This window comes from Ranitomeya imitator, chromosome 3 (genome assembly GCF_032444005.1).
Source record: "Ranitomeya imitator isolate aRanImi1 chromosome 3, aRanImi1.pri, whole genome shotgun sequence".
In the NCBI taxonomy this organism is placed as follows: Eukaryota; Metazoa; Chordata; class Amphibia; order Anura; family Dendrobatidae; genus Ranitomeya; species Ranitomeya imitator.
In genome coordinates, this window is record NC_091284.1 from 129753992 (window position 1) to 129778622 (window position 24631).

Here is a 24631-nt window from a genome sequence, read left to right on the forward strand (position 1 = left end):
ATGGTTGATGGCCCCCATAAGATGCTCCATAGTATTATATGCCCTGTATGCTGCTGCGATATATAAAAAAAATAACATACTCACCTATCGTCGCTGGGCGCCGAGTGCTGGCGGGCCTGAGCAGGCGGGGACACCGGCGCGCTGTGGGGGTCAGGTGCCGGAGTCGCCGCTAGCTCAGGCCCCCGTCACTTGCTGTAGTCACCTGGCCCTGATCCAGCGCTGCGTGCCGCTCCGTTTTCCGGGTCCTCTGGCTGTGACTGTTCAGTCAGAGGGCGGCGCGGATTAAGCGCGTCATCACGCCCTCTGAACTGTGAACGTCACAGGCAGAGGACCCGGAAGATGGAGCGGCACACAGCGCTGGAACGGGCCAGGTGACTATAGCTTATACTCATCCTCCTGCCACGTCCCTGCTTCTCCGTTGGAGATCGCGGTGTGCGTTCAGTGCTTACGCATACCGCGATCTCCTGGGAGCGTCACTCTGTGGGGTCCAGACTGTGCCGGCGCTTGTGCAGTCTATAAAGGCTTCGGACAGAGTGACGCTCCCAGCCTTATATTATAGATGTATATATATATTATTTTTTTTAAATAGGGGAACACGTCCTTTAGTTCTTAGCGTTTACCTGTCCCCCACAGCATCTGCTTTCTCCTCTTTTTGATATGTCCATCTATATACAGCAGTATACTTTCTAGTTATTTTTCATTTATTTGAAATTTTAAGTCTTTTTCTACTTTTTTAGACTCCAGTTCAGATCGACATATTTCTATTCGTACCTATTTAGCACCAAAATCCCATAATGCTGACTCCTATCTTACAGGTAACCACATTACATTGGTGTTTCTATGCATTTTATATAGCGCAAACACATCATTTCTTTCTTCTTGTAGTATCTTCAAGAACATATACCTAGAAGGAGCCCATAGAGTGTAGCCTCTTTAGTAGTGAGCCGGCAACACTGTATGTATGGGCTGCAGTCAGGACAGGAAAGAGCTCAAACAGTCTAGGCTCAACCATCGCATTAACTGCAGCTCGCCTCCTGCCTTTGCTAAGTCAGAACACGCCCCCGGAAATGACGTCACTCCTGAAAGGAGCCCATACACAGTCTAGCCTTAGCATTGCTAGTATTTACCTACCGAGCAGGGAGAGCAAGAGCAGCGTGTGGTGTGCATTGTGCCGGGTCGGCGGATGACCGACGAGCAGGGTGAGTGTCTCTGGTGATCACATCTGCTGAGTTGTATCTAATCCTCTCCTGTGTGATACTGTGCTGAGCTGTGTATCTAATCCTATCCTGTGTGATACTGTCTGCTGAGCTGTGTATCTAATCCTATCCTGTGTGATACTGTCTGCTGAGCTTTGTATCTAATCCTATCCTGTGTGATACTGTCTGCTGAGCTGTATCTAATCCTATCCTGTGTGATACTGTGCTGAGCTGTGTATCTAATCCTATGCTGTGTGATACTGACTGCTGAGCTGTATCTAATCCTATCCTGTGTGATACTGTCTGCTGAGCTTTGTATCTAATCCTATCCTGTGTGATACTGTCTGCTGAGCTGTATCTAATCCTATCCTGTGTGATACTGACTGCTGAGCTGTATCTAATCCTATCCTGTGTGATACTGTCTGCTGAGCTGTATCTAATCCTATCCTGTGTGATACTGTGCTGAGCTGTGTATCTAATCCTATCCTGTGTGATACTGACTGCTGAGCTGTATCTAATCCTATCCTGTGTGATACTGTGCTGAGCTGTGTATCTAATCCTATCCTGTGTGATACTGACTGCTGAGCTGTATCTAATCCTATCCTGTGTGATACTGTCTGCTGAGCTGTATCTAATCCTATCCTGTGTGATACTGTGCTGAGCTGTGTATCTAATCCTATGCTGTGTGATACTGACTGCTGAGCTGTATCTAATCCTATCCTGTGTGATACTGTCTGCTGAGCTTTGTATCTAATCCTATCCTGTGTGATACTGTCTGCTGAGCTGTATCTAATCCTATCCTGTGTGATACTGACTGCTGAGCTGTATCTAATCCTATCCTGTGTGATACTGTCTGCTGAGCTGTATCTAATCCTATCCTGTGTGATACTGTGCTGAGCTGTGTATCTAATCCTATCCTGTGTGATACTGACTGCTGAGCTGTATCTAATCCTATCCTGTGTGATACTGTCTGCTGAGCTGTATCTAATCCTATCCTGTGTGATACTGTGCTGAGCTGTGTATCTAATCCTATCCTGTGTGATACTGACTGCTGAGCTGTATCTAATCCTATCCTGTGTGATACTGTCTGCTGAGCTGTATCTAATCCTATCCTGTGTGATACTGTGCTGAGCTGTGTATCTAATCCTATGCTGTGTGATACTGACTGCTGAGCTGTATCTAATCCTATCCTGTGTGATACTGTCTGCTGAGCTTTGTATCTAATCCTATCCTGTGTGATACTGTCTGCTGAGCTGTATCTAATCCTATCCTGTGTGATACTGACTGCTGAGCTGTATCTAATCCTATCCTGTGTGATACTGTCTGCTGAGCTGTATCTAATCCTATCCTGTGTGATACTGTACTGAGCTGTGTATCTAATCCTATCCTGTGTGATACTGTCTGCTGAGCTGTATCTAATCCTATCCTGTGTGATACTGTCTGCTGAGCTGTATCTAATCCTATCCTGTGTGATACTGTCTGCTGAGCTGTATCTAATCCTATCCTGTGTGATACTGTCTGCTGAGCTGTGTATCTAATCCTATCCTGTGTGATACTGTCTGCTGAGCTTTGTATCTAATCCTCTCCTGTGTGATACTGTCTGCTGACCTGTGTATCTAATCCTCTCCTGTGTGATACTGTCTGCTGACCTGTGTATCTAATCCTATCCTGTGTGATACTGTCTGCTGAGCTGTATCTAATCCTATCCTGTGTGATACTGTGCTGAGCTGTGTATCTAATCCTATCCTGTGTGATACTGTCTGCTGAGCTGTATCTAATCCTATCCTGTGTGATACTGTCTGCTGAGCTGTGTATCTAATCCTATCCTGTGTGATACTGTGCTGAGCTGTGTATCTAATCCTATCCTGTGTGATACTGTCTGCTGAGCTGTATCTAATCCTATCCTGTGTGATACTGTCTGCTGAGCTGTGTATCTAATCCTATCCTGTGTGATACTGTCTGCTGAGCTTTGTATCTAATCCTCTCCTGTGTGATACTGTCTGCTGACCTGTGTATCTAATCCTCTCCTGTGTGATACTGTCTGCTGAGCTGTATCTAATCCTATCCTGTGTGATACTGTCTGCTGAGCTGTGTATCTAATCCTATCCTGTGTGATACTGTCTGCTGAGCTGTGTATCTAATCCTATCCTGTGTGATACTGTCTGCTGACCTGTGTATCTAATCCTATCCTGTGTGATACTGTCTGCTGAGCTGTATCTAATCCTATCCTGTGTGATACTGTGCTGAGCTGTGTATCTAATCCTATCCTGTGTGTTACTGTCTGCTGAGCTGTATCTAATCCTATCCTGTGTGTTACTGTCTGCTGAGCTTTGTATCTAATCCTATCCTGTGTGTTACTGTCTGCTGAGCTGTATCTAATCCTATCCTGTGTGTTACTGTCTGCTGAGCTGTATCTAATCCTATCCTGTGTGTTACTGTCTGCTGAGCTTTGTATCTAATCCTATCCTGTGTGTTACTGTCTGCTGAGCTGTGTATCTAATCCTATCCTGTGTGTTACTGTCTGCTGAGCTGTGTATCTAATCCTATCCTGTGTGTTACTGTCTGCTGAGCTTTGTATCTAATCCTATCCTGTGTGTTACTGTCTGCTGAGCTGTATCTAATCCTATCCTGTGTGTTACTGTCTGCTGAGCTTTGTATCTAATCCTATCCTGTGTGTTACTGTCTGCTGAGCTGTATCTAATCTTATCCTGTGTGTTACTGTCTGCTGAGCTTTGTATCTAATCCTATCCTGTGTGTTACTGTCTGCTGAGCTGTATCTAATCCTATCCTGTGTGTTACTGTCTGCTGAGCTGTATCTAATCCTATCCTGTGTGTTACTGTCTGCTGAGCTTTGTATCTAATCCTATCCTGTGTGTTACTGTCTGCTGAGCTGTATCTAATCCTATCCTGTGTGATACTGTCTGCTGAGCTTTGTATCTAATCCTATCCTGTGTGATACTGTCTGCTGAGCTGTATCTAATCCTATCCTGTGTGATACTGTCTGCTGAGCTGTATCTAATCCTATCCTGTGTGTTACTGTCTGCTGAGCTGTATCTAATCCTATCCTGTGTGATACTGTCTGCTGAGCTTTGTATCTAATCCTATCCTGTGTGATACTGTCTGCTGAGCTGTATCTAATCCTATCCTGTGTGATACTGTCTGCTGAGCTGTATCTAATCCTATCCTGTGTGATACTGTCTGCTGACCTGTGTATCTAATCCTATCCTGTGTGATACTGTCTGCTGAGCTGTATCTAATCCTATCCTGTGTGTTACTGTCTGCTGAGCTGTATCTAATCCTATCCTGTGTGTTACTGTCTGCTGAGCTTTGTATCTAATCCTATCCTGTGTGTTACTGTCTGCTGAGCTGTGTATCTAATCCTATCCTGTGTGATACTGTCTGCTGAGTTGTATCTAATCCTATCCTGTGTGATACTGTCTGCTGAGCTGTGTATCTAATCCTATCCTGTGTGTTACTGTCTGCTGAGCTGTGTATCTAATCCTATCCTGTGTGTTACTGTCTGCTGAGCTGTGTATCTAATCCTATCCTGTGTGTTACTGTCTGCTGAGCTGTGTATCTAATCCTGTCCTGTGTGATACTGTCTGCTGACCTGTGTATCTAATCCTATCCTGTGTGTTACTGTCTGCTGAGCTGTATCTAATCCTATCCTGTGTGTTACTGTCTGCTGAGCTTTGTAACTAATCCTATCCTGTGTGTTACTGTCTGCTGAGCTTTGTATCTAATCCTATCCTGTGTGTTACTGTCTGCTGAGCTTTGTATCTAATCCTATCCTGTGTGTTACTGTCTGCTGAGCTGTATCTAATCCTATCCTGTGTGTTACTGTCTGCTGACCTGTGTATCTAATCCTATCCTGTGTGATACTGTCTGCCGAGCTGTGTATCTAATCCTATCCTGTGTGATACTGTCTGCCGAGCTGTGTATCTAATCCTATCCTGTGTGATACTGTCTGCTGAGCTGTGTATCTAATCCTATCCTGTGTGATACTGTCTGCTGAGCTGTGTATCTAATCATATCCTGTGTGATACTGCCTGCTGAGCTGTGTATCTAATCCTATCCTGGGTGATACTGTCTGCTGAGCCGTGTATCTAATCCTATCCTGTGTGATACTGTCTGCTGAGCTGTGTATCTAATCCTATCCTGTGTGAAACTGTCTCCTGAGCCGTGTATCTAATTCTCCCCTGTGTGACCCCGTCTGCTGGGCACTGTGGTATAACCTTCTCGCTGTTTCAGGTTGGGTGGTCTTGGAGGTCGTCACTTCTGCCTTTCTCATTTTCTGACTGAGGCGGTGGGCAAGCAGGGTGAGTCTCCCCGGTGAGAAGAGGCTTCAGGTAGCTCACCGTGGCTGCGTCTGGACTGGTGTCATGTGGCTGATGAGAGAAGGCGAATGGTGACTGGGGGCCGCATCGAACAGGGCCCAGGGGGACGCTAGTGGGGACTGGGGGCCGCATCCAACTGGTTCCTTGGGGAGGCTAGTGGGGACTGGGGGCCGCATCCAACTGGGTCCTGGGGCAGGCTAGTGGGACTGGGGGCCGCATCCAAGTGGGTCCTGGGGGTGGCTAGTGGGGACTGGGGGCTGCATCCAACTGGGTCCTGGGGGAGGCTAGTGGGGACTGGGGGCCGCATCCAAGTGGGTCCTGGGGGAGGCTAGTGGGGACTGGGGGCTGCATCCAACTGGGTCCTGGGGGAGGCTAGTGGGGACTGGGGGCCGCATCCAACTGGGTCCTGGGGGAGGCTAGTGGGGACTGGGGGCTGCATCCAACTGGGTCCTGGGGGAGGCTAGTGGGGACTGGGGGCCGCATCCAACTGGGTCCTGGGGGAGGCTAGTGGGGACTGGGGGCTGCATCCAACTGGGTCCTGGGGGAGGCTAGTGGGGACTGGGGGCCACATCCAACTGGGTCCTGGGGGAGGCTAGTGGGGACTGGGGGCCGCATCCAACTGGGTCCTGGGGGAGGCTAGTGGGGACTGGGGGCCGCATTCAACTGGGTCCTGGGGGAGGCTAGTGGGGACTGGGGGCCGCATCCAACTGGGTCCTGGGGGAGGCTAGTGGGGACTGGGGGCCGCATCCAACTGGGTCCTGGGGCAGGCTAGTGGGGACTGGGGGCCGCATAGAACTGGGTCCTGGGGGAGGCTAGTGGGGACTGGGAGCCGCATCCAACTGGGTCCTGGGGGAGGCTAGTGGGGACTGGGGGCCGCATCCAACTGGGTCCTGGGGGAGGCTAGTGGGGACTGGGGGCCGCATCCAACTGGGTCCTGGGGCAGGCTAGTGGGGACTGGGGGCCGCATCCAACTGGGTCCTGGGGGAGGCTAGTGGGGACTGGGGGCTGCATCCAACTGGGTTCTGGGGGAGGCTAGTGGAATGTATAAGCTACTGGATGACCCTGACCTGCTGCAAAAACAAATACCCAATTACAACATCAGGCAGCAGTGCTCAGGATCATCCAGTAGCTTATAAGTTTTGGTCTGTACTGTATATATTGGGTATATGTGTGTATATATATATATATATATATATATATATATATATATATATATATATATATATATAATGTATGTGTACTAGATGGTGGCCTGATTCTAACGCATCGGGTATTCTAGAATATGCGTGTCCACGTAGTGTATTTCCCAGCCCACGTAGTGTGTCCACAGTAGAAGAAAAAATTATGTGCACTCACTGGTCCCGTAACATTAGTTTCCTTTATCTGGACATGTGCGCGGTTACAGACAGAGAAATAACGTGCTGGATGAAGGACGACAGCTCTTTCGCGCAAGTGCGCTTCTACAGGTCCCAATCATTCCAGCCACGTAGTGTATTGCCCAGCCACGTAGTGTATTGCCCAGCCACGTAGTGTATTGCCCAGCCACGTATGTCACAGGTTAAAAAAATAAACATGCTCACCTTCCCATGCGAGAGCCCCTTGTAGTTCTGTCGCCTGTGCGCAGTGCACGCGGCAGCTTCCGGTCCCAGGGTGTGAAGACATCGCGGTCACATGACCGTGACGTCATGGCAGGCCCTTGTCGCATACCATCATTGCCACCGGAACCTGCCGCTTGCATGGAGTGGTCACCGGAGCATCGCAAGGAGCGGGAAAGGTGGCGGAAGGTGAGTATATAATTTTTTAATTTTTTTTAACATTAGATGTTTTTACTATTGACGCTGCATAGGCAACATCAATAGTAAAAACTTGGTCACACAGGGTTAATAGTGGCGGTAACGAAGTGAGTTACACGCGGCATAACGCGGTCCGTTACCGCCGGCATTAACCCTGTGTGAGCGGTGACTGTAGGGGAGTATGCGGGCGCCGGCCACTGACTGCAGGGAGTAAGGAGCGGCCATTTTCTTCCGGACTCTGCCCGTCGCTGATTGGTCGTGGCTGTTTTGCCGCGACCAATCAGCGACTTGGAATTCCATGACAGACAGAGGATGCGACCAATGACTATTGTGTGACACAGACAGGACGACAGAAAGACGGAAGTGACCCTTAGACAATTATATAGTAGATATATGTATTATGCAGACACATTCTGTGTATGTGAGCAGTATCTTGCATTGGTATACTTACATCAAGGAAAATCCAATTTATTTATTAATCTCCAGCAATTATACAGTCATCATTTGTGTCTGAGGCTACATTCACACCACGTTCAGGCTTTGTCTGGCGGGACAATCTAATATGATCATAGGATCTCAATGGATCCTGACCAAATATATTCCAAAGGTGCAGTGTTTTGGCATATGTTTATCATTTATAGGGCTATGGGCAAGAAGGCACATACTCCGACAATGGTGGTTATCCAGCCTCATGCAGAGCTCACATTTACAATATTTACTCACCTGATTTCTGGTCCCTTATCTGAAAATAGGAATAATTCAGATTAAAATGAGATTTTTAATATTATATGAAAATAGGAATAAAACTAAAAGTCCATTCTCATGTTGGATGACATAATGTAACCTAACACAGTATCATGCCCAGTGATCACTGAGCCCTGTATCATATGATTATCACTGAGCCCTGTATCATATGATAATGTGGCTCCATTTCATCATTGATATTATAGAGATTGGACCATCGGACGCCACATTACACTCGTGTTCTCTACTAGACACAGTATTTAGTGTCACTTCTCAATATGGAGCCATTCAGATCCAGGAGTAGCGGGTGTTCATGAGTCTCCATACAGGATCTATATAGGTAGCGCCACCTGCAGGATGCCTATGGGCTTGTGATCTTGGAAAATGATGAATATTCCTGCATGAGAAAATGCCATGCTAATCGAGGGATTTGATCAGCACAACTGTAATAGGGAATGTTTGTAACTTTAATATGCATATTTCTCTTTGAAAACAAAAAATGGAGGCAATGAAGCAAATATGACAAGGGAAATGTGTCGGTAGAAGATGTGAAACTTGGAAACTATGGAGATCAGATATTATATAACGGCAGAACTCACCCTGTACGCCGGTCACTGCAGCCTGTAATAGTAACAGTCAGCAGAGAATATAATGTATCTCGTGGCATATTAATATAGAAAAGTCCGATTACCTTGATGTTACGTGGCGTCTGCAGCTCCTTTATGTACTTGGATGCTGGAATCTCTACGTGTAAGAAAAACCATGTCATCTCCAGACCAAGAATGCCATCTATATCCATCTGATCTATTGGACATATGTGATAATGTAGGGGTAAGATGAGCACTGGTGGTCAGACAGTCAAGGCCCCTGTCCAAGAACCCTATATGGGCCATTTGCAGATCATCATGATTTCACATTTCCAAGTGCTTTGGAGGTGGTGCTGGCCCCCGGTACCTCCTGGGCACCTGGTTACACCAATGATATGTCTGCCCCTGCGGTAGAAGTAAAATGCCCTCATGTTTGTGTCTTTTTATATCAGGTGGAGGAGTTGGGAGAGGAAACATTTCCTACCACAGATCTTTAGGGAATGTTCCTCTCCTTCCATGAGCCGAGGCTGGGTCCTTTTTTTTTTTTTTTTTTTATTCTTCCGCACATTATATAAAAAGGCCTGAGTCAAGTATCGCAAAGAGAAGAAATGAAGCCTAGGCTATGTGCACACATTCAGGATTTCTCGCAGAAAATTCCTGAGAAAAACCGGACCTTTTCTGCAAGAAATCCGCATGCGTTTTTGACGCGTTTGTGCCGCGTTTTTTTTCCGGACACTTCCCAATGCATTTTATAGTGGGAAATCCGCAAAAAAACGCAAAATTAATGAACATGCTGCGGTTTTTACCATAATGCGTTTTTTTTTTTCGCGGAAAAAACGCATCATGTGCACAAAACATGCTGAATTCATTCTAAATGATGGGATGCTTATTGTATGCGTTTTTTTGCGGTTTTATAGCGTTTTTATCGGGAAAAACCGTGAAAAAAACCGCAACATGTGCACACAGCCTAAAGATTTATTACATCCACTATCACATGGAGTTTGGATTATTTTTCTGCACATTATTAGGACGTCAGGATGCCAGTATTTATCCTGGAGTCACACATGCAGAAGATCCACAAGTGTAAGGCCGGGTTCAGACAGTCGTATCAACCAATGGGCCAGTCAGGTCTCCAAAATGTGGCCTTGATTGGCTCTATGTCTAGCTCCGTGTGCTCCTCCGTGCTGTGCTGCCATCTTGCATACACTATTCTATATAGCCGGAAAAGTGTGTGATGGCATCCGTCTTGCATACAAACAGTACACCAAGACACAATAACACTTGTCTAACCGAACACTACGTTTTTCATTCATGCATTTTCTTCCTTTAAGCTAAATTTACACGCAATATAAAATGTTAATTGTGGAACTGCTGTTAAAATCAGTGATTCAATTTGGTCAATCAAAAACGTATCTAGTCGGCGGCCATTTTGCTGGATTTTTTTTTTTTTTTGAAGCTTGGGTAGGTGATAAAATAAACAACGCTCCCTTTTCTTCCCCTGTTCTTATTCCGTGTCTGCTGCCACCTCAGATCCCCAGTCCTCCATAGCAGTCATGTATTCTTCCAGGGCAGCGGAAGAACAGGTGATGAAAAGTGAGAATAAAGTTCTGTGTTTTTTTGTTAACTCCTTTCCTTCTCTCAGGGATACCGGTGTAGAATTTTCTCTACTTTGGCTGATAACTTCGTATCGGTCTGAATTTTCACTACCTGAATTTGAGCGAATCTGTCCCAAATTGAATTTTGGAAGATTTGCTCATCTCCCGCATTGTTCACCAGCAGTTGGTGCTTCTTGTAACACTTCCACTAATGTATTTATTTTAATTTATTTTATTCTTTTATATAGCTCCATTATTTCCACGGCCCTTTACACACGTCATCATCGCTGTCCCCATTGGGGCTCACAAACTAGATTCCCTATCAGTCTGACTTTTTGGTGTGTAGGAAGAAACCGAAGATTGGAGAACCCAGAGGAAACCCATACAAACTCCTGGCAGATATTGTCCTTGGTGGGATTTGAACCAGGGTGGATTTGATTTAAATCTAACTGATTTAAATCACGATTTAAATCACTAGTCAGTAAGGCTTGATTTAAATCAGTGATTTAAATCAAAGTTTCTACCTAAACTAGTTCTTGCTTCTTTAACATGCAAGTAGATGAAGATTTTTAGAATCACTTTTTATATAATTTTTTTCTCCCCAGTTTAATGGGTTAATCATTCATATTTGGACACCACTGTTCTGTTGTACTTAGGAAGGAGAAAAATAATCCTGACCTTAATAACAATTTAAATAGATTTTTTCCCTTCCCCCATGACGACACACCTGAGAGAGGGGATCCGCCCAGCCAGGACAGGAAACCCTACTGAAGATAAAAGGGCGGTACCTCTCGGTCGCTTCAGTTGGGTTTCCTGTCCTGACAGGGACCCTCTTACTGAAACACGGCGGTTCCACTTACCCAGGTCCCGTCCCAGCGTGGAAGAATCAGGCAGCGCCTGTGCGTCGGGTTCGGGAGTCTGGAAGCGCCGTCCGCAGGTCCTCCGGGTCTCTGCGTCCGAGCGGGCGTTGTTGCAGCACGGTCGGGGGTTCCAGCTCCTTCCATGGCTGCCGCACCGCCCTCCTCCCTCTGCCCATGAAGAAACGCCGGCCGGTGGAATAGGACTCCGGCGACGCAGCAGAGGAGGGGAGGGATCACTATTGGGCACCGGAGGAGGCGGGGAGTGCAGTGGTCCCCCATAAAAGGGTGTCTGACCACAGAAGACGCGCTCATGTCCACAAGCTTCAACATGGAAGTGGGACAACAGGAGCAGCAGCAACCGCTGTCATTACAGCAGCAGCGTCAAGAGCTCTCATCAGATGCCTTGCCGAGCCACCAGCACAGGAGCAGCCGCTCAACTGGTAGGAGTGGCGGCCGTCCCATCCGGCAAGACTCTTCAGCGTCCAGGAAGGACACTACACGAGCATCTGTCCAGCCTCCAAAATCGGTACCCTTAACGGTCAGCGGTGGTGAGTGATCTACGTGAATGTCACCCTTATGGTAACAGGGTCCATTTTTTCTGTTTGATCACTAGGGGTCGAGGAAAATCTAGCGGCAAAACAAAGAACCGTGAATGTGCCCTTTGTAAAGCCCCGCTTGCAGTTCAGTGGCAGAAGGATCTCTGCGCTGACTGTATTAATAGAACTATTCAGGAAGAGACCCCTAATTTTGCCACAAGCCTTAAAGCCATAATTCAGGCAGAGATTGAAGACTCCTTAAAATTGGCCCTCAAAAAAGCTGGGAGGGAAAGCCGTAAAGTGTCTACGGATTCGGAGGCCTCTCAGAAACTAGGGAGTCAAAAATCATCCCGGTCTCCCTCTACCTCTTCCGCCTCTGTCCAGTCCTCAGATTCCTCCTCAGATAGTGATACAGGGGGGCGTCCATGTTTCCCAACTGAGGATGTAGAAAAATTAGTTAAGGCGGTCAGAACTGCTATGGGCCTTAAAGAGGAAAAAACGCCTAGATCACTTGAGGATGTCATGTTTGGTGGTTTAGATGAAAAAAGGAAGCGTACATTTCCGGTCAATGCAAAAATCAAAGCATTGATCGAAAAAGAATGGAAAAAACCTGAAAAAATGGGTACACTACCTTCTTCATCAAAAAGGAGATATCCTTTTTGAAGAAAAAGACTCAGAATCTTGGGAGAAAATCCCTAAGATTGACGGTGCGGTAGCCAAATCCTTGAGGAGATCTTCCCTTCCGTTAGAAGATTCAGGGGTCCTAAAAGATCCACTAGACAAAAAAGCAGATGGGTTCTTGAAACACATCTGGGAAGCTGCGGCAGGAGGCCTGAAACCAGCTATAGCTGGAACATGTACAGCTCGCGCTCTTATGGTCTGGTTACAGCAAATTAAAGACCAGCTGAGAAATAAAGTTCCTAGGAATGACGTTCTTGCAAACATATCCCTAGTTCAAGGGGCAGCAGCCTTCTTGGCAGATTCCTCCATAGACTCTGCAAAGTTAACGGCTAGAGCAGCGGGCCTGTCCAGCAAGGCCAGAAGAGCCTTATGGCTCAAAGGGTGTCCGGGAGACCTGCCATCAAAACATAAACTTTGCTCCATCCCATGCGACGGTCAACTCCTCTTTGGGAAAAAGTTAGAAGAAATATTGGAACAGGCAGGAGACAAAAATAAAGCCTTTCCAACCTTCCCTAAGGATCCTAAAAAACCCTTTTTTCTGAGAAGATATAATAGAGGCAGACCTCCAGGAGATAGGAGAAATTGGGAGTTCAAAGATAAAAGGAGATCGGGCTATATGTTCAAAGGGCCCTCTACCTCTGCAAAAAAATCCCCCCAATGACATTACATCACAGGTTGGAGGAAGACTCTCCCTCTCCATCCAGCCTGGATAAACATCTCCCCGAGCACCTGGGTTCTAAATATTATAAAAGACGGCCTAAAAATAAAATTTATCCATCCACCCAGGCACAATTTTGTAATAACTCCTCGGAGGAAAGTCCAGCAGGAACAATTAGCTCTAGAAACAGAAGTCCTTGGTCTGATCAAAAAAAAATGTCTTGCAAGAAGTCCCGGTTCAGGAAATAGAAAGGGGGTTTACTCCCCCCTCTTTCTGATACAGAAACCCGATGGTTCATTGAGAACCATAATCAACCTAAGAAAACTCAACCATTCAATAGACAATCACTCCTTCAAGATGGAGTCCATCAATACAACCACAAAGCTTCTGTTTCCTCACTGCTTCATGGCATATTGGAGGCATATTGCCATATTCCAATACATCGCGGATACTGGAGATACTTGAGTGGCACTCTACATACAAAACCAAGTGAAACATTACCAATATACAGCCCTCCCATTCGGCCTATCTACAGCTCCCAGGGTCTTCACCAAGGTGATGGCAGAGGTAATGTCATATCTCCGTTCCCGGAATGTCGTGATTGTTCTGTATTTGGACGATTTTCTTGTGATAGGGAAGACAGAGGCCGATTGCTCCCATCAGATAATGGTAGTGACATCAACTCTAATAGAGCTGGGTTGGATGATAAATGTTCCCAAATCGAAATTAGTTCCAGTAAAGGTACAGTCCTTCCTAGGATTAATACTAGATTCAGAACGTCAGCTCTGCCTCCTCCCGGAAAATAAAGTAGCCAAAATAATCAACTTGACAACTGCAGCAATACACCAACCCGAGATGACCCTAAGAAAAGTGATGTCCCTACTAGGCTCATTAACATCTTGCATTCCGGCCGTAGGGTGGGCACAATTCCACCTGAGACAACTACAGTGGGAAGTTTTGTCAGCCCAAAGACTGTTTAAAAGGGCGTTTGGAAGGAAATCTGTGTCTTCATCGGGATGTAAGAGATTCCTTAGTCTGGTGGACCATAGAGGAACATCTCACTATGGGAGTCCAGTGGCAGAATCCGGTCGAGGACATCATTACGACCGACGCAAGCGGTTTAGGTTGGGGAGCTCACTTAAGATCCCATTCAGTTCAAGGAACTTGGTCCTCCCAAGAAAAGAGCTATGGCTCGAACGTAAAAGAACTATGGGCAGTAGAAAAGTCCTTGAAACATTTTCTTCCCCTGCTCCAGGGCCGCCATGCTCGAATTATGACAGACAATCGAGCAGTAGTGGCCTACATCAATCACCAAGGGGGGACGAGGTCTCGGAACCTCATGGAGGTGTCAAATTTACTATTTCATTGGGCAGAACAACACCTATCTTCCCTAACAGCACTACACAAGGGGTGTAGAGAACTCACGGGCAGATTTTCTGAGTCGCAGAATTCTGAGACAAGGGGAGTGGTCCCTGAATCCTGGAGTGTTTCAACAAATAGTACAGGCCTGGGGTACACCAGAGATAGACTTATTTGCCACCTCACACAACAAAAAAGTGACAAAGTTCTGCTCACTGAACCCAAAGGAACATCCTTTCGCGGTAGATGCCCTACTAATACCGTGGAAATTCTCTCTGGCCTACGCATTTCCCCCAATAGTGATGATTCCAACAGTAGTCCGGAAAATCAGAGAAGACCGAGCGAAAATAATACTCATCGCTCCATTCTGGCCAAGAAGACCATGGTTCTCTCTTCTAAGGCAGATGTCATTAACAGACCCGTGGATCCTGCCAGATGTGCCGGACCTGTTAACCCAGGGACCAGTAACCCACTCTCAGGTGAAGGGCTTCCATCTGGCAGCCTGAAATTTGAGAGGGCGTTACTGAGTTGCCAAGGATTCTCCCCAGGGTTAATCTCCACCCTGTTAAAAAGCAGGAAGCCTATAACATCCAGAATCTACGGTAGGACCTGGAAGAAATTTTTAGACTTCTTGGGTGAACCATTAGGGGATGTAGCTCCAGTGGGTCCCATCCTAGAATTTCTACAAGCGGGTTTGCAACTAGGATTAGCAACTAGCACCCTGAAGGTTCAAGTTTCAGCCTTAGGGGCCCTATATAATTGCAACCTAGCGTCTAATAGGTGGGTTTCACGATTTATAAAATCCTGTGGCAGGTCTAGACCGGTTATTATCCCCAAAATTCCTCCTTGGGATCTAAATCTGGTCTTGGAGGCCTTAACCAAAGATCCTTTTGAGCATGTGCAGGAGATATCACCTAAATTGCTCACCCTGAAAACAGTCCTACTAGTAGCCCTAACATCGGCCTGTAGGGTAGGTGATTTACCAGCTCTATCAATATGCCCTCCTTACACTCAGATTCTTGATGACAGGATAATCCTAAGACCAGATCCAGCGTATCTCCCCAAAGTAGTCCAAAAATTTCATAGGAGTCAGGAGATTACGTTACCATCATTTTGTAATAATCCTAAAAATCTGGGGGAACAAAAGTTCCATATGTTAGATGTGAGGAGATCCATGTTACAATACATGACCATGACTAGTCAGTGGAGGAAAGATCAAACCCTATTTGTAGCCTTTCAGGGTAGTAAAAAAGGGTGTGGGGTAGCTAAAAGTACCATTGCTAGATGGATCAGGGAGGCCATTAGTCTATCCTATTCTGCAAGTGGCACTCCGGTTCCTGACGGCATCAAGGCTCACTCCACCAGAGCTATGGCTACCTCCTGGGCAGAGAAGGCTGAGGTATCAATTGACCAAATTTGCAAGGCCGCTACCTGGTCCTCACCCTCGACTTTTTTCAAACACTACCGGCTAGACCTTTCCTCCTCTGCTGACCTAACCTTTGGTAGAAGGGTACTCCAAGCGGTGGTCCCTCCCTAAGGTTTTTTCTTTCTACAAAAGTCTCTCAGGTGTGCCGTTATGGGGGAAGGGAAAACACCAAGGTTACTTACTGGTAGCCGTTTTTTCCGGAACCCATGACGGCACCCGTATATTCCTTCCCCCTTTATCACCCTTTCGGTGTGCACTATTGTTTTGGGTGCTTTTACTTAATATGATGTGGTGTTGGATTGCCATGTGTACTAACCAGGGGGGCATCTCATGCTCTGAAAACCAACTGAAGCGACCGAGAGGTACCGCCCTTTTATCTTCAGTAGGGTTTCCTGTCCTGGCTGGGCGGATCCCCTCTCTCAGGTGTGCCGTCATGGGTTCCGGAAAAACCGGCTACCAGTAAGTAACCTTGGTGTATTCAACTGAAACAATAACAACATTACAGCATACGTTATTTGCTTAAACAAACATCCATGTTTGTTAACTAATTTGGCTAAACAAAAAAAAAAAAAAAAAATATATATATATATATATATATATATATATATATATATATATATATATATATATATATATATATATATATATATATATTATAAGAAACTTAGACTGTCAGCCCAGCCGACACATGAAAAACTTAAATACTACTGTCCCTGCTGTCCTCTGTAGCTCACTTGTCGTCCTCTTCATCATCATCATCTTCTTCTTTGTTCCTATTCATAATCTGGAAAAGAAAAACAAGCTTTCCTGCTTTATTGGGTCCCAACCGATTTCTCAATTTAGAATGAATGAGTCCAAAGGAAGAGAATATTCTTTCAACGCCTGCAGAAGAAGCTACTGCTGTTAAAAGTGAAATCATTACTTGAACAGTCTCTAAATCCAAGCGCTTAAGTGACTTCCACCAGTTTACTGGTGTGACCTTCCTTAAAATATCTTCAGCAAACATATATTTCTTGAATGGTTCCCCCTTAGCTCTGAAGTTTATTATAGTTGGCATTAAAGATGGATGATTGCTGGATACCCATGTCATAGCTAACTCCTCTTCCTCAGCACTTAGGTTTTGACCCTGATATTGGATATTGACAATATTTGCCAAAAAATGAGCTGGAGTCAGTGCTTGTCCCATTCGTTTGTTTACTGCTTGTAATTTAATTCTGTCCATGTGTAGTTCTGTTTTTAAGTGTTCACTCAGTTCCTTCCAAATTTCAACAGCATCCGCAATAAAACAGCTATTTTTCTGTATTTTGTTTAAAGCTTGAGAGATGGGTTTCAGGAAGCTCAGCATATGTTCAACATTTCTCTTAAGCCCAATGTTGAGGATTTTGGCTGTGACAGTGCCATCTATTTTATCTCGATTTTCTTCACAAAGTGTCATCAGAATAGGCCAGTTTTTGATATACTGCTCAAAACAGTCCACCAGAGAGTTCCATCTAACATCTTGTGGGAGCGTTAGCTTGGTTCCACCCATCCTTTTCAGAGCTGCTGCAGCAAAATGATTATTACGGAAGTATTTAGCAATTTCAACAACATTAGCCTTTATTTCTGGAACACTTAAGTCTTTGGCTAAGAGGTGCAGCAAATGAGCACTGCAACCATATGTTATTAGCAGCTTTGTATTCCCTCCCTGCTCATCTTGGATACGTTTGCAGCATTGTCAGTGACCAAACTGCTTACTAGACATTTGAATTTTTGTTCACGTGTCGTTATAGCTTTTACTGCCACTTGTAAGTATTCTGCTGTGTGTGCATTTCCTGACGTATCAGTTGTTTGTGCAAGGAAGACTTTACCTTCTTCTGTTGTTATACAAGCACATACAATAGGATCATTGTGGACATTACTCCACCCATCAATACTTTTTTTTTTTGATTCAAATAAATTTTTATTAAGAATAACAAGGCAATTAACATGTTACATTTTCAATACAGAGTATTTCCCCCCCCCTCCCCCGCCCCCACCCCACAAAGCAGCTCATCTTGTTAATTACTACCATCATTAAAACAATAGAGTATCTAATCCCTCAACCATTCGTATAAGCCACACTTCACATTACTATCCCATAGCAATCCATGGACCCATCAATACTTAGGTTAACAATTTTACCCTCCAGAGCTGTTGCACATTGCTCCATTTCTCTGTCATACACTTGATCCAGCAGTTTCCCTGCAACATCAGCTCTGCTGGGTGGACTGTATCCTGGTCTCAGTGACTGAACCATATTAATGAAATGTGGGTTCTCAGTCAGACGGAAAGAAGAGTTCGTTGCATAAATAAACTGGGCAATTTTTTCATCAATCAACTTTTTCTAATCTGCTAGTTCTTATCACAAACCTATCTATGGTGGTTCCAGGAGGTAAAGGTTTTTTCTTCCTTTTGGGTGATGGTGATATGTGGCTGTGGGTGTCTGATGATGCTGCTGCTGCTAATGAAGCACTATCCTGGATGGATAACTCTGAACCTGTAGAACAGGATGATGGTGATCTTGGAGGTGGATAGTTTCCAGAATCCATGAATTTCCCTAAACAAAAAAAGTCTATGCTGTTATTTTATTGTTTATACAATTTCTGCTTATTGTACACAACACATCACTGCCCCTGCCCCAAAAGGAATATTTGTTTTTCTTCATAACTGTACCAAATGACAATAACATGCAGTAATAATAAGAAATATAATTTTTCTCACACATGACAGTTCAGTCTTTAGAAATAGGATTCAATACAAATGTTTACCAACCTGAAGATCCTGCCTGTTCAGAAGTGTTTCTTTGGTCATCTTCATCACCGCACTTCTCATGATGTTGCCTCATTCGCGCCACCAGGCCTTGCATCTCTTTGTTGCATCGTTTGCATTTTGCACGCATGCCTGCCTTACCTATAGGCGAAGGAGCTTCATTAAAATATTCCCAAACTGGGTCTCTTTTACGGCCTGCTGCCATTATAAGGAAAGAATGTAATAAACCTCAGATCGTACACACAAACAGATCCAGACTTGTCTGTCTGTGGCTATGCTGCAGTATTGTGCTCAAAGTTTCACTTTCATTTTTTTGTCTGCTTGCCCTTCCTCCTCCTCACACTTAGATTCACATTCTTTTTGTGTTGTGCAGATCTATTCCACTCCAAACAATCAGAAACATATTGTCTAACTTCTTGGACTTGGCACTGAAGGAGTTGATTCTGTATTCATAGGTTTGTAGAACAATAGGATTAAGGTCTTTTTCTCAACTCTGTTCATGTTGTAACATTTTTGCCGTGAAGAAGAGGCTGGGACCTCTGCGGAGTCAAATTCAGTTTTGAGAACTGTTTAAGTAAAGCGAGCGTCTGTGATAATATAGGAGAGAAACTGCCCACTAATCCTACAGAAACCTCTGGAAGAGCATGGCATTGTGAATGTTACACATATACAGCCTTTATTCTACTGAGTTAAACAACTCGGCTTTATCTCATGATGGAAGAACCTTTGGATGGTAAAATATTTTCCTCAAAAAGCAGTTTATTGAAAAAAATCCGATTTAAATAAAAAAAATCCGATTTTTTTTTTTTTTTTTTTTTTTTTTTTTTTTTTTTTAAAACATTGATTTTTATCCACCCTGATTTGAACCCAGGGCCTCAGCGCTGCGAAGAACCCAATAATGTATACACTGTAATAAATAATTGTAGCTATTAGGTTTTTAACATTAGAAGTTATATACTCTGAACCATTTATACAATTCTGTGTAAGTTGGGAAAGGTTTTGAGTCAGGACCAGGTTCATGCTTTGTGTGCTTTGCCTTTATATCTCTCCCATAGAGCACACATTACAGCCGCGGTGTGTGAGTCCGGCCGTAGAGCACCCACTGACCGCACATCATTGGTCAGGTGCACCGCCATGCTTCAACTAAGCCCCGCCCACTTAATGGAAGATGTGAAAATGACAGTTGGCAACAACTGACGTAAAACGTCCTTATAGATCCCGTCCTACAGATTTCATCCCTCGGCTGTGATCCCTTGTACTGTGCTCTGTACCAGTAAGGAATTACCTGTTATATTCTTTGCAGTACATGACTGTTTATTACATTATCCTGTTACCCCCGCCTTCTTGTTCTCCCTAATTCTATATTTCAAGGTAAATGCTGACATACCCAATTCGGAAAAAAAAGTGGATAGCCAATGTCCAAATTTTGGACCGTTCGTATCCACTTGTCGCTCTCCTTACTCCTCAAACACAGGTACAAATCAAATATCACCGGAAAAAAAAACCATCTAGAAATAAGAGGACTGGAAACATTACAGGGAGGAAAGATATCAAGTAGATGGGAAGTAACGAAATATATATTTTTTACTTATTTGGGTTCCTACATGTTGGTCATTGTTAATGCTGTCCCGTATATATGGTTGGCTGGGTGGATGTAGTATACAGAGAGGTGTAATGAGTAGTATAAAGATATAGAATAAATTGCACAGCACACACCATGACATATTTAACGATTTTTTTATTGTTATCAATGTGAATACAATGTTTAAATGTTTAAGTTTATGGGTAAAATGATATCTAGAAACAGTCTTAGGCCGGAGTCACACTACAGCGAGATACGGCCGAGTCTCGCAGGTTAAAACCAAGCTCTGGCACCGGCACTCCGGAGCGGAGCGTGCGGCTCCATGTATTGCTGTGCGGCCACACGCTCCACTCCGGAGTGCCGGTGCCAGAGCTGGATTTTCACCTGCGAGACTCGGCCGTATCTCGCTGTAGTGTGACTCCGGCCTTAGGCCTAAGACGGAATTACTTAATAAAACTTTTCCCGTGAATTGTGCAGCTTCTGTATATTTTTTTTCTCCTAGTATTGGATATAATTATTTATTCCAAACCCAAATGACTTAGGTCTTAAAAATCAATTAAAAATTATCTATGCTCTCATATTGTTATGCTTTTTAATAAGGTATATGTTGAAATACGTGTATAGCGCAACCTATAAAAGTTAGAGCCCTTTCCTGTAAGACAAGTTTCCCCCACAGAACGTGATTTTTGTTTTTCTTTTTAGCATGTAGGGTATTAAGATGCATATTCCTTTCTAAGGCCGGTTTCACACGTCAGTGGCTCCGGTACGTTGTGGTGACAGTTTCCTCACATACCGGAGACACTGACTCACGTAGACACATTAAAATCAATGTGTCTCTGCACATGTCAGCGTGTTTTCACAGACCGTGTGTCCGTTTGCAAAACACAGAGACATGTCAGTGTTTGTGGGAACGCACGGATCCAACAGACCCATTAAAGTCAATGGGTCCGTTTAAACACGTACCGCACACGGATGCTGTCCGTGTGCCAACTGGGTACCACACGGACCTGCAGGAGACAGCGCTACAGTAAGCGCTGTCCCCCCAGGGTGTGGTGCTGAAGCTGCCATTCATTCCTTCTCCCCAGCTGGAGAGAAGGAATGAAAAATCATGTTTTTTTTATTTTTTTTGTGTTTAAAATAAAGTTCAGTCAGCTCCCGCCTCCCTCCCCTTGTGCGCCCGCCCGCTGGCATTAAAATACTCACCTAGCTCCCGCGATGACTCCTCAGCGCCGCAGCTTGTCCTGTATGAGCGGTCACATGGTGCTGCACATTAGTGATGAATATGCGGCTCCACCCCTATGGGAGGTGGAGCCGCATATTCATCACTGTAATGTGCGGCACCACGTGACCGCTCACACAGGACAAGCTGCGACACTGAGAGGAAGCATCGAGGGAGCTGGGTGAGTGTTTTATTTCCAGCGGGCGGGCGCACAGGGGGTGTGAGGGGGGAGATTACCGGGAACTTTATTTTAACAAAAAAAAAAAAACAATGATTTTTCATTCCTTCTCTCCAGCAAACGCTGCTGAAAAGAAGTAATGAATTCTGGATTCAGCACCCAAAGCAGGGGACAGCGCTTACTGTAGCGCTGTCTCCTGCACGGTCCGTGTGGTACTTGGACGGCACACTGCTGCCGCACATGTGCCACACTGATGTGCCACACTGATGTGCCACGTGAGCACACGGATACAGATAACTCCGGTACCGATTTTTTTTTTTTTTTTTTTTTTTTTTTTTTCCCAATCCCGGAATTATCTGGACATGTGAGACAGGCCTAACAGTTAATGACCTCTTTGTTCCAAAATGCCTAAAATAAAGGAGGTTTTCCTCAAGTTTAAGTGCTGCTGTCCCCTGTATCAGCTGAATTGTTGGGGTTCCATCAGATACAAGTGTATGCTTCCTTCACCAATGTTGGCTATATGGTAAATAAAATTTATTTCTTTTCTTGCTCCCTTCCCCTACAGCTCTTCTGATCATGTATGGTCGAGGCAAGAAGCTCCAGAAACCTGCAGCTGGAAAGGTCTCCAGATCGGCCAAGGTAGGGCTCCAGTTCCCAGTGGGCCGTGTCCACAGGCTCCTGAGGATTGGGAACTATGCTGAGAAGATTGATGGTGACGCCAGCGTCTATCTAACGGCCATCCTGGAATACCTGTGTGTTGAGGTCCTGAAGCTGTCAGTAAATGCAGCCAAGGAGGATGAGAAAACCAAGATCCTGGTCCCACACATCCAACTGGTTGTCAGGAATGACGAGGAACTGAGCAAACTGTTTGGTGGGGTCCCCACTGCAGAGGAAGGCGTCCTGCCAAATATCCATGCGGTCCTAGTGCCCGAGAAGACTAAAAAAGGCTCGTATTCACAGGAACCTGAAGCCGCAGAGTCTCAGGAGTTCTGATCTTATTTACATAGAATTTGGACTTTGCTACAAAAGCACCTGTTTGTATTTCCGATATTCGTATGTTCCTTGTAGTATTTTAAGTGTATCTTGATTTTGAAAATCTTTTTTCACATCTACTCCTCACTGTTAAGCCATTAAATGCTGCCTTATTTTATGAAAAATGTATTTACTTGATGAAATGTTCAGTAGCTCGCTGTATCTGTGTGTGTATGGAAGAAGAGTTGTGCCATACCTCCCCACCATCCTGAATTCAGCGGGACAGTCCCGATTTTGAGACTCGCTCCAGGCCTGGATCTTACTTTTCCTGCACTGCACTGGTGATATAAAGTAACATGCTGTATACAGAAAATCCAATTTTGACCGTGGGCTGTGTGGTGCACTATGGGAATTGTAGTTTTTATTCCAGTTCTGCTTATAATCGCGCGATGTCAATGAAACTACAACTCCCAGGAAACATTGAGCAGGAAAAGGATTTATCACGTGATACTGATTGTCCTATCAGGAAAGACTACAGGTAGAAGTAGTCTCACGTGCGTTCCAGCACACTGTAGGTATTGGTGGATTTTGGGTCTGCTACAGTCGTGGTGGCCCGGGGAAATGTTAGACAAGGCTTTGTGGGTGTAAGTATGGAATGGGGGCGTGCAGGAGGATGGAAGCTGCCTATACCTGATTGTATATGGGTAATGTCTGTATTTGGGGGAATATTGATCATGTCACAACATTTGTCATTTACCTCTTATTAGAAATCCGCTTGGTTCTCAATAACGGAAGGATTTTTACCCTTCGCCACGACAGCACCCACAATGAGAGAGGGATCCGCCCATAGGAACAGGAAACCTACAGAGATAAAAGGGCGGTCCCCCTCTCCTCCTCAGTTGGTTTCCTGTTCCTATCGGAAATCCTTGGATAACCTACAGCACGAGGTGGTTGGAGCACCTCCATCATACCTGACCCATGCACCCGCCTGTTCGGTCTCCTGGTGAGCGGCAGGGGCTGCGGCGTCAGTAGCAGCATCGGGGGAGCCACTGTATCACTGTATCCAGCCTCCCCCCTCGTCTGATTATGTTCCCGGCAGGTTCCTGGCGCTAAGCCCGGCCTATGGTGAGGAGGACGCAGGAGCGGCACTTCTAGAGGCCAGCGGCAGCAGTGTCTCCGGGTAAGTGCGCTCTGCCCTGCTTGAACCGGAAGTAGTGAAAAGCACTTCCGGTTCGCGGCCTGGAGCGCGGAAATCACCGCCCTTTTAAAATGGAGCCGGGACACAGAGCGATTGTGCTCGAAATGTCGTCCCCAACGCATGAGGAGCATCCACCAGCGGTGGAGCAGGTGAGCGCTGGTAAAGACAGCAGCGCTAAAGCCTCAAAGTCCACAGCAGGAAAGAAGAGTGGTCGCCCTGTTATGGAGTCTGACACTCATGTTAGAAGGAGTAGAGAATCAGATCTACTTAGAAGCCGCACAGCGTCCCCTCCTCCAAGACCGGTACAATGAATGCTTCACTGGGTGAGTGTATTTAATCCTCTACCTATAAGCTGATTCCTTCCTTCTCTACCCTCTCCCCATAGGCTAAAAGGACCAGTAAAACAAAACATAAAGAATGTGCCCTGTGTATACAACCCTTGCCGGATTCATATCCAAAGAGGTTGTGTCAAGATTGCATACCGCAGACCCTAAAGGATGAGGCTGCAGTTACCACCACTAACATCAGGGCCATAATTAGACAGGAGATCCAGTCTCTAGGATCGAAATCCCAGAAAAAACATGGGAGTAAAAGCCGTCCCCTTCCTTCTAGTTCAGAGTCAGAAGAGGGGTTAATCTGGTCCTCTAACACCTCGGAATCATCATCTGGTTCTTCTGAGGGTGAGAGCGGAGCATGTTTTCCGCTGGACAGCATAAATAACCTTATAAAATCAGTAAGGAATACCATGGGTTGTCCAGACACTAAGGGGGTCAGATCGGCCCAGGAAATTATGTTCGCCAACCTAGGTCACAAAAAACGGCGAACTTTCCCAGTTGTCTCCGCCGTGAAAGATCTTGTAAAAAAAGAATGGGACAAACAGGGGAAAGGGTTCCTTCCCTCCTCTTCAAAAAGGCGTTACCCCT

General features: G+C 45.4%; 1 protein-coding gene across 2 annotated transcripts; it reads left to right on the plus strand.

The window, feature by feature from the left end:
- The first annotated feature begins 1069 nt into the window (after nucleotides 1-1069).
- Nucleotides 1070-22695, plus strand: LOC138672965 (late histone H2A.L3-like). 2 transcript variants are annotated; one of them, XM_069761442.1, is made up of 3 exons: nucleotides 1070-1199; nucleotides 5448-5515; nucleotides 22104-22695. In XM_069761442.1, exon 3 carries the CDS (start codon nucleotides 22115-22117, stop codon nucleotides 22529-22531), a length of 417 nt encoding a protein of 138 aa, XP_069617543.1. In that variant the 5' UTR covers nucleotides 1070-1199; nucleotides 5448-5515; nucleotides 22104-22114; the 3' UTR covers nucleotides 22532-22695. The 2 variants fall into 2 exon arrangements, with proteins under 2 accessions (XP_069617543.1, XP_069617542.1); XM_069761441.1 differs by lacking the exon at nucleotides 5448-5515.
- The last annotated feature ends 1936 nt before the right edge of the window (nucleotides 22696-24631 follow it).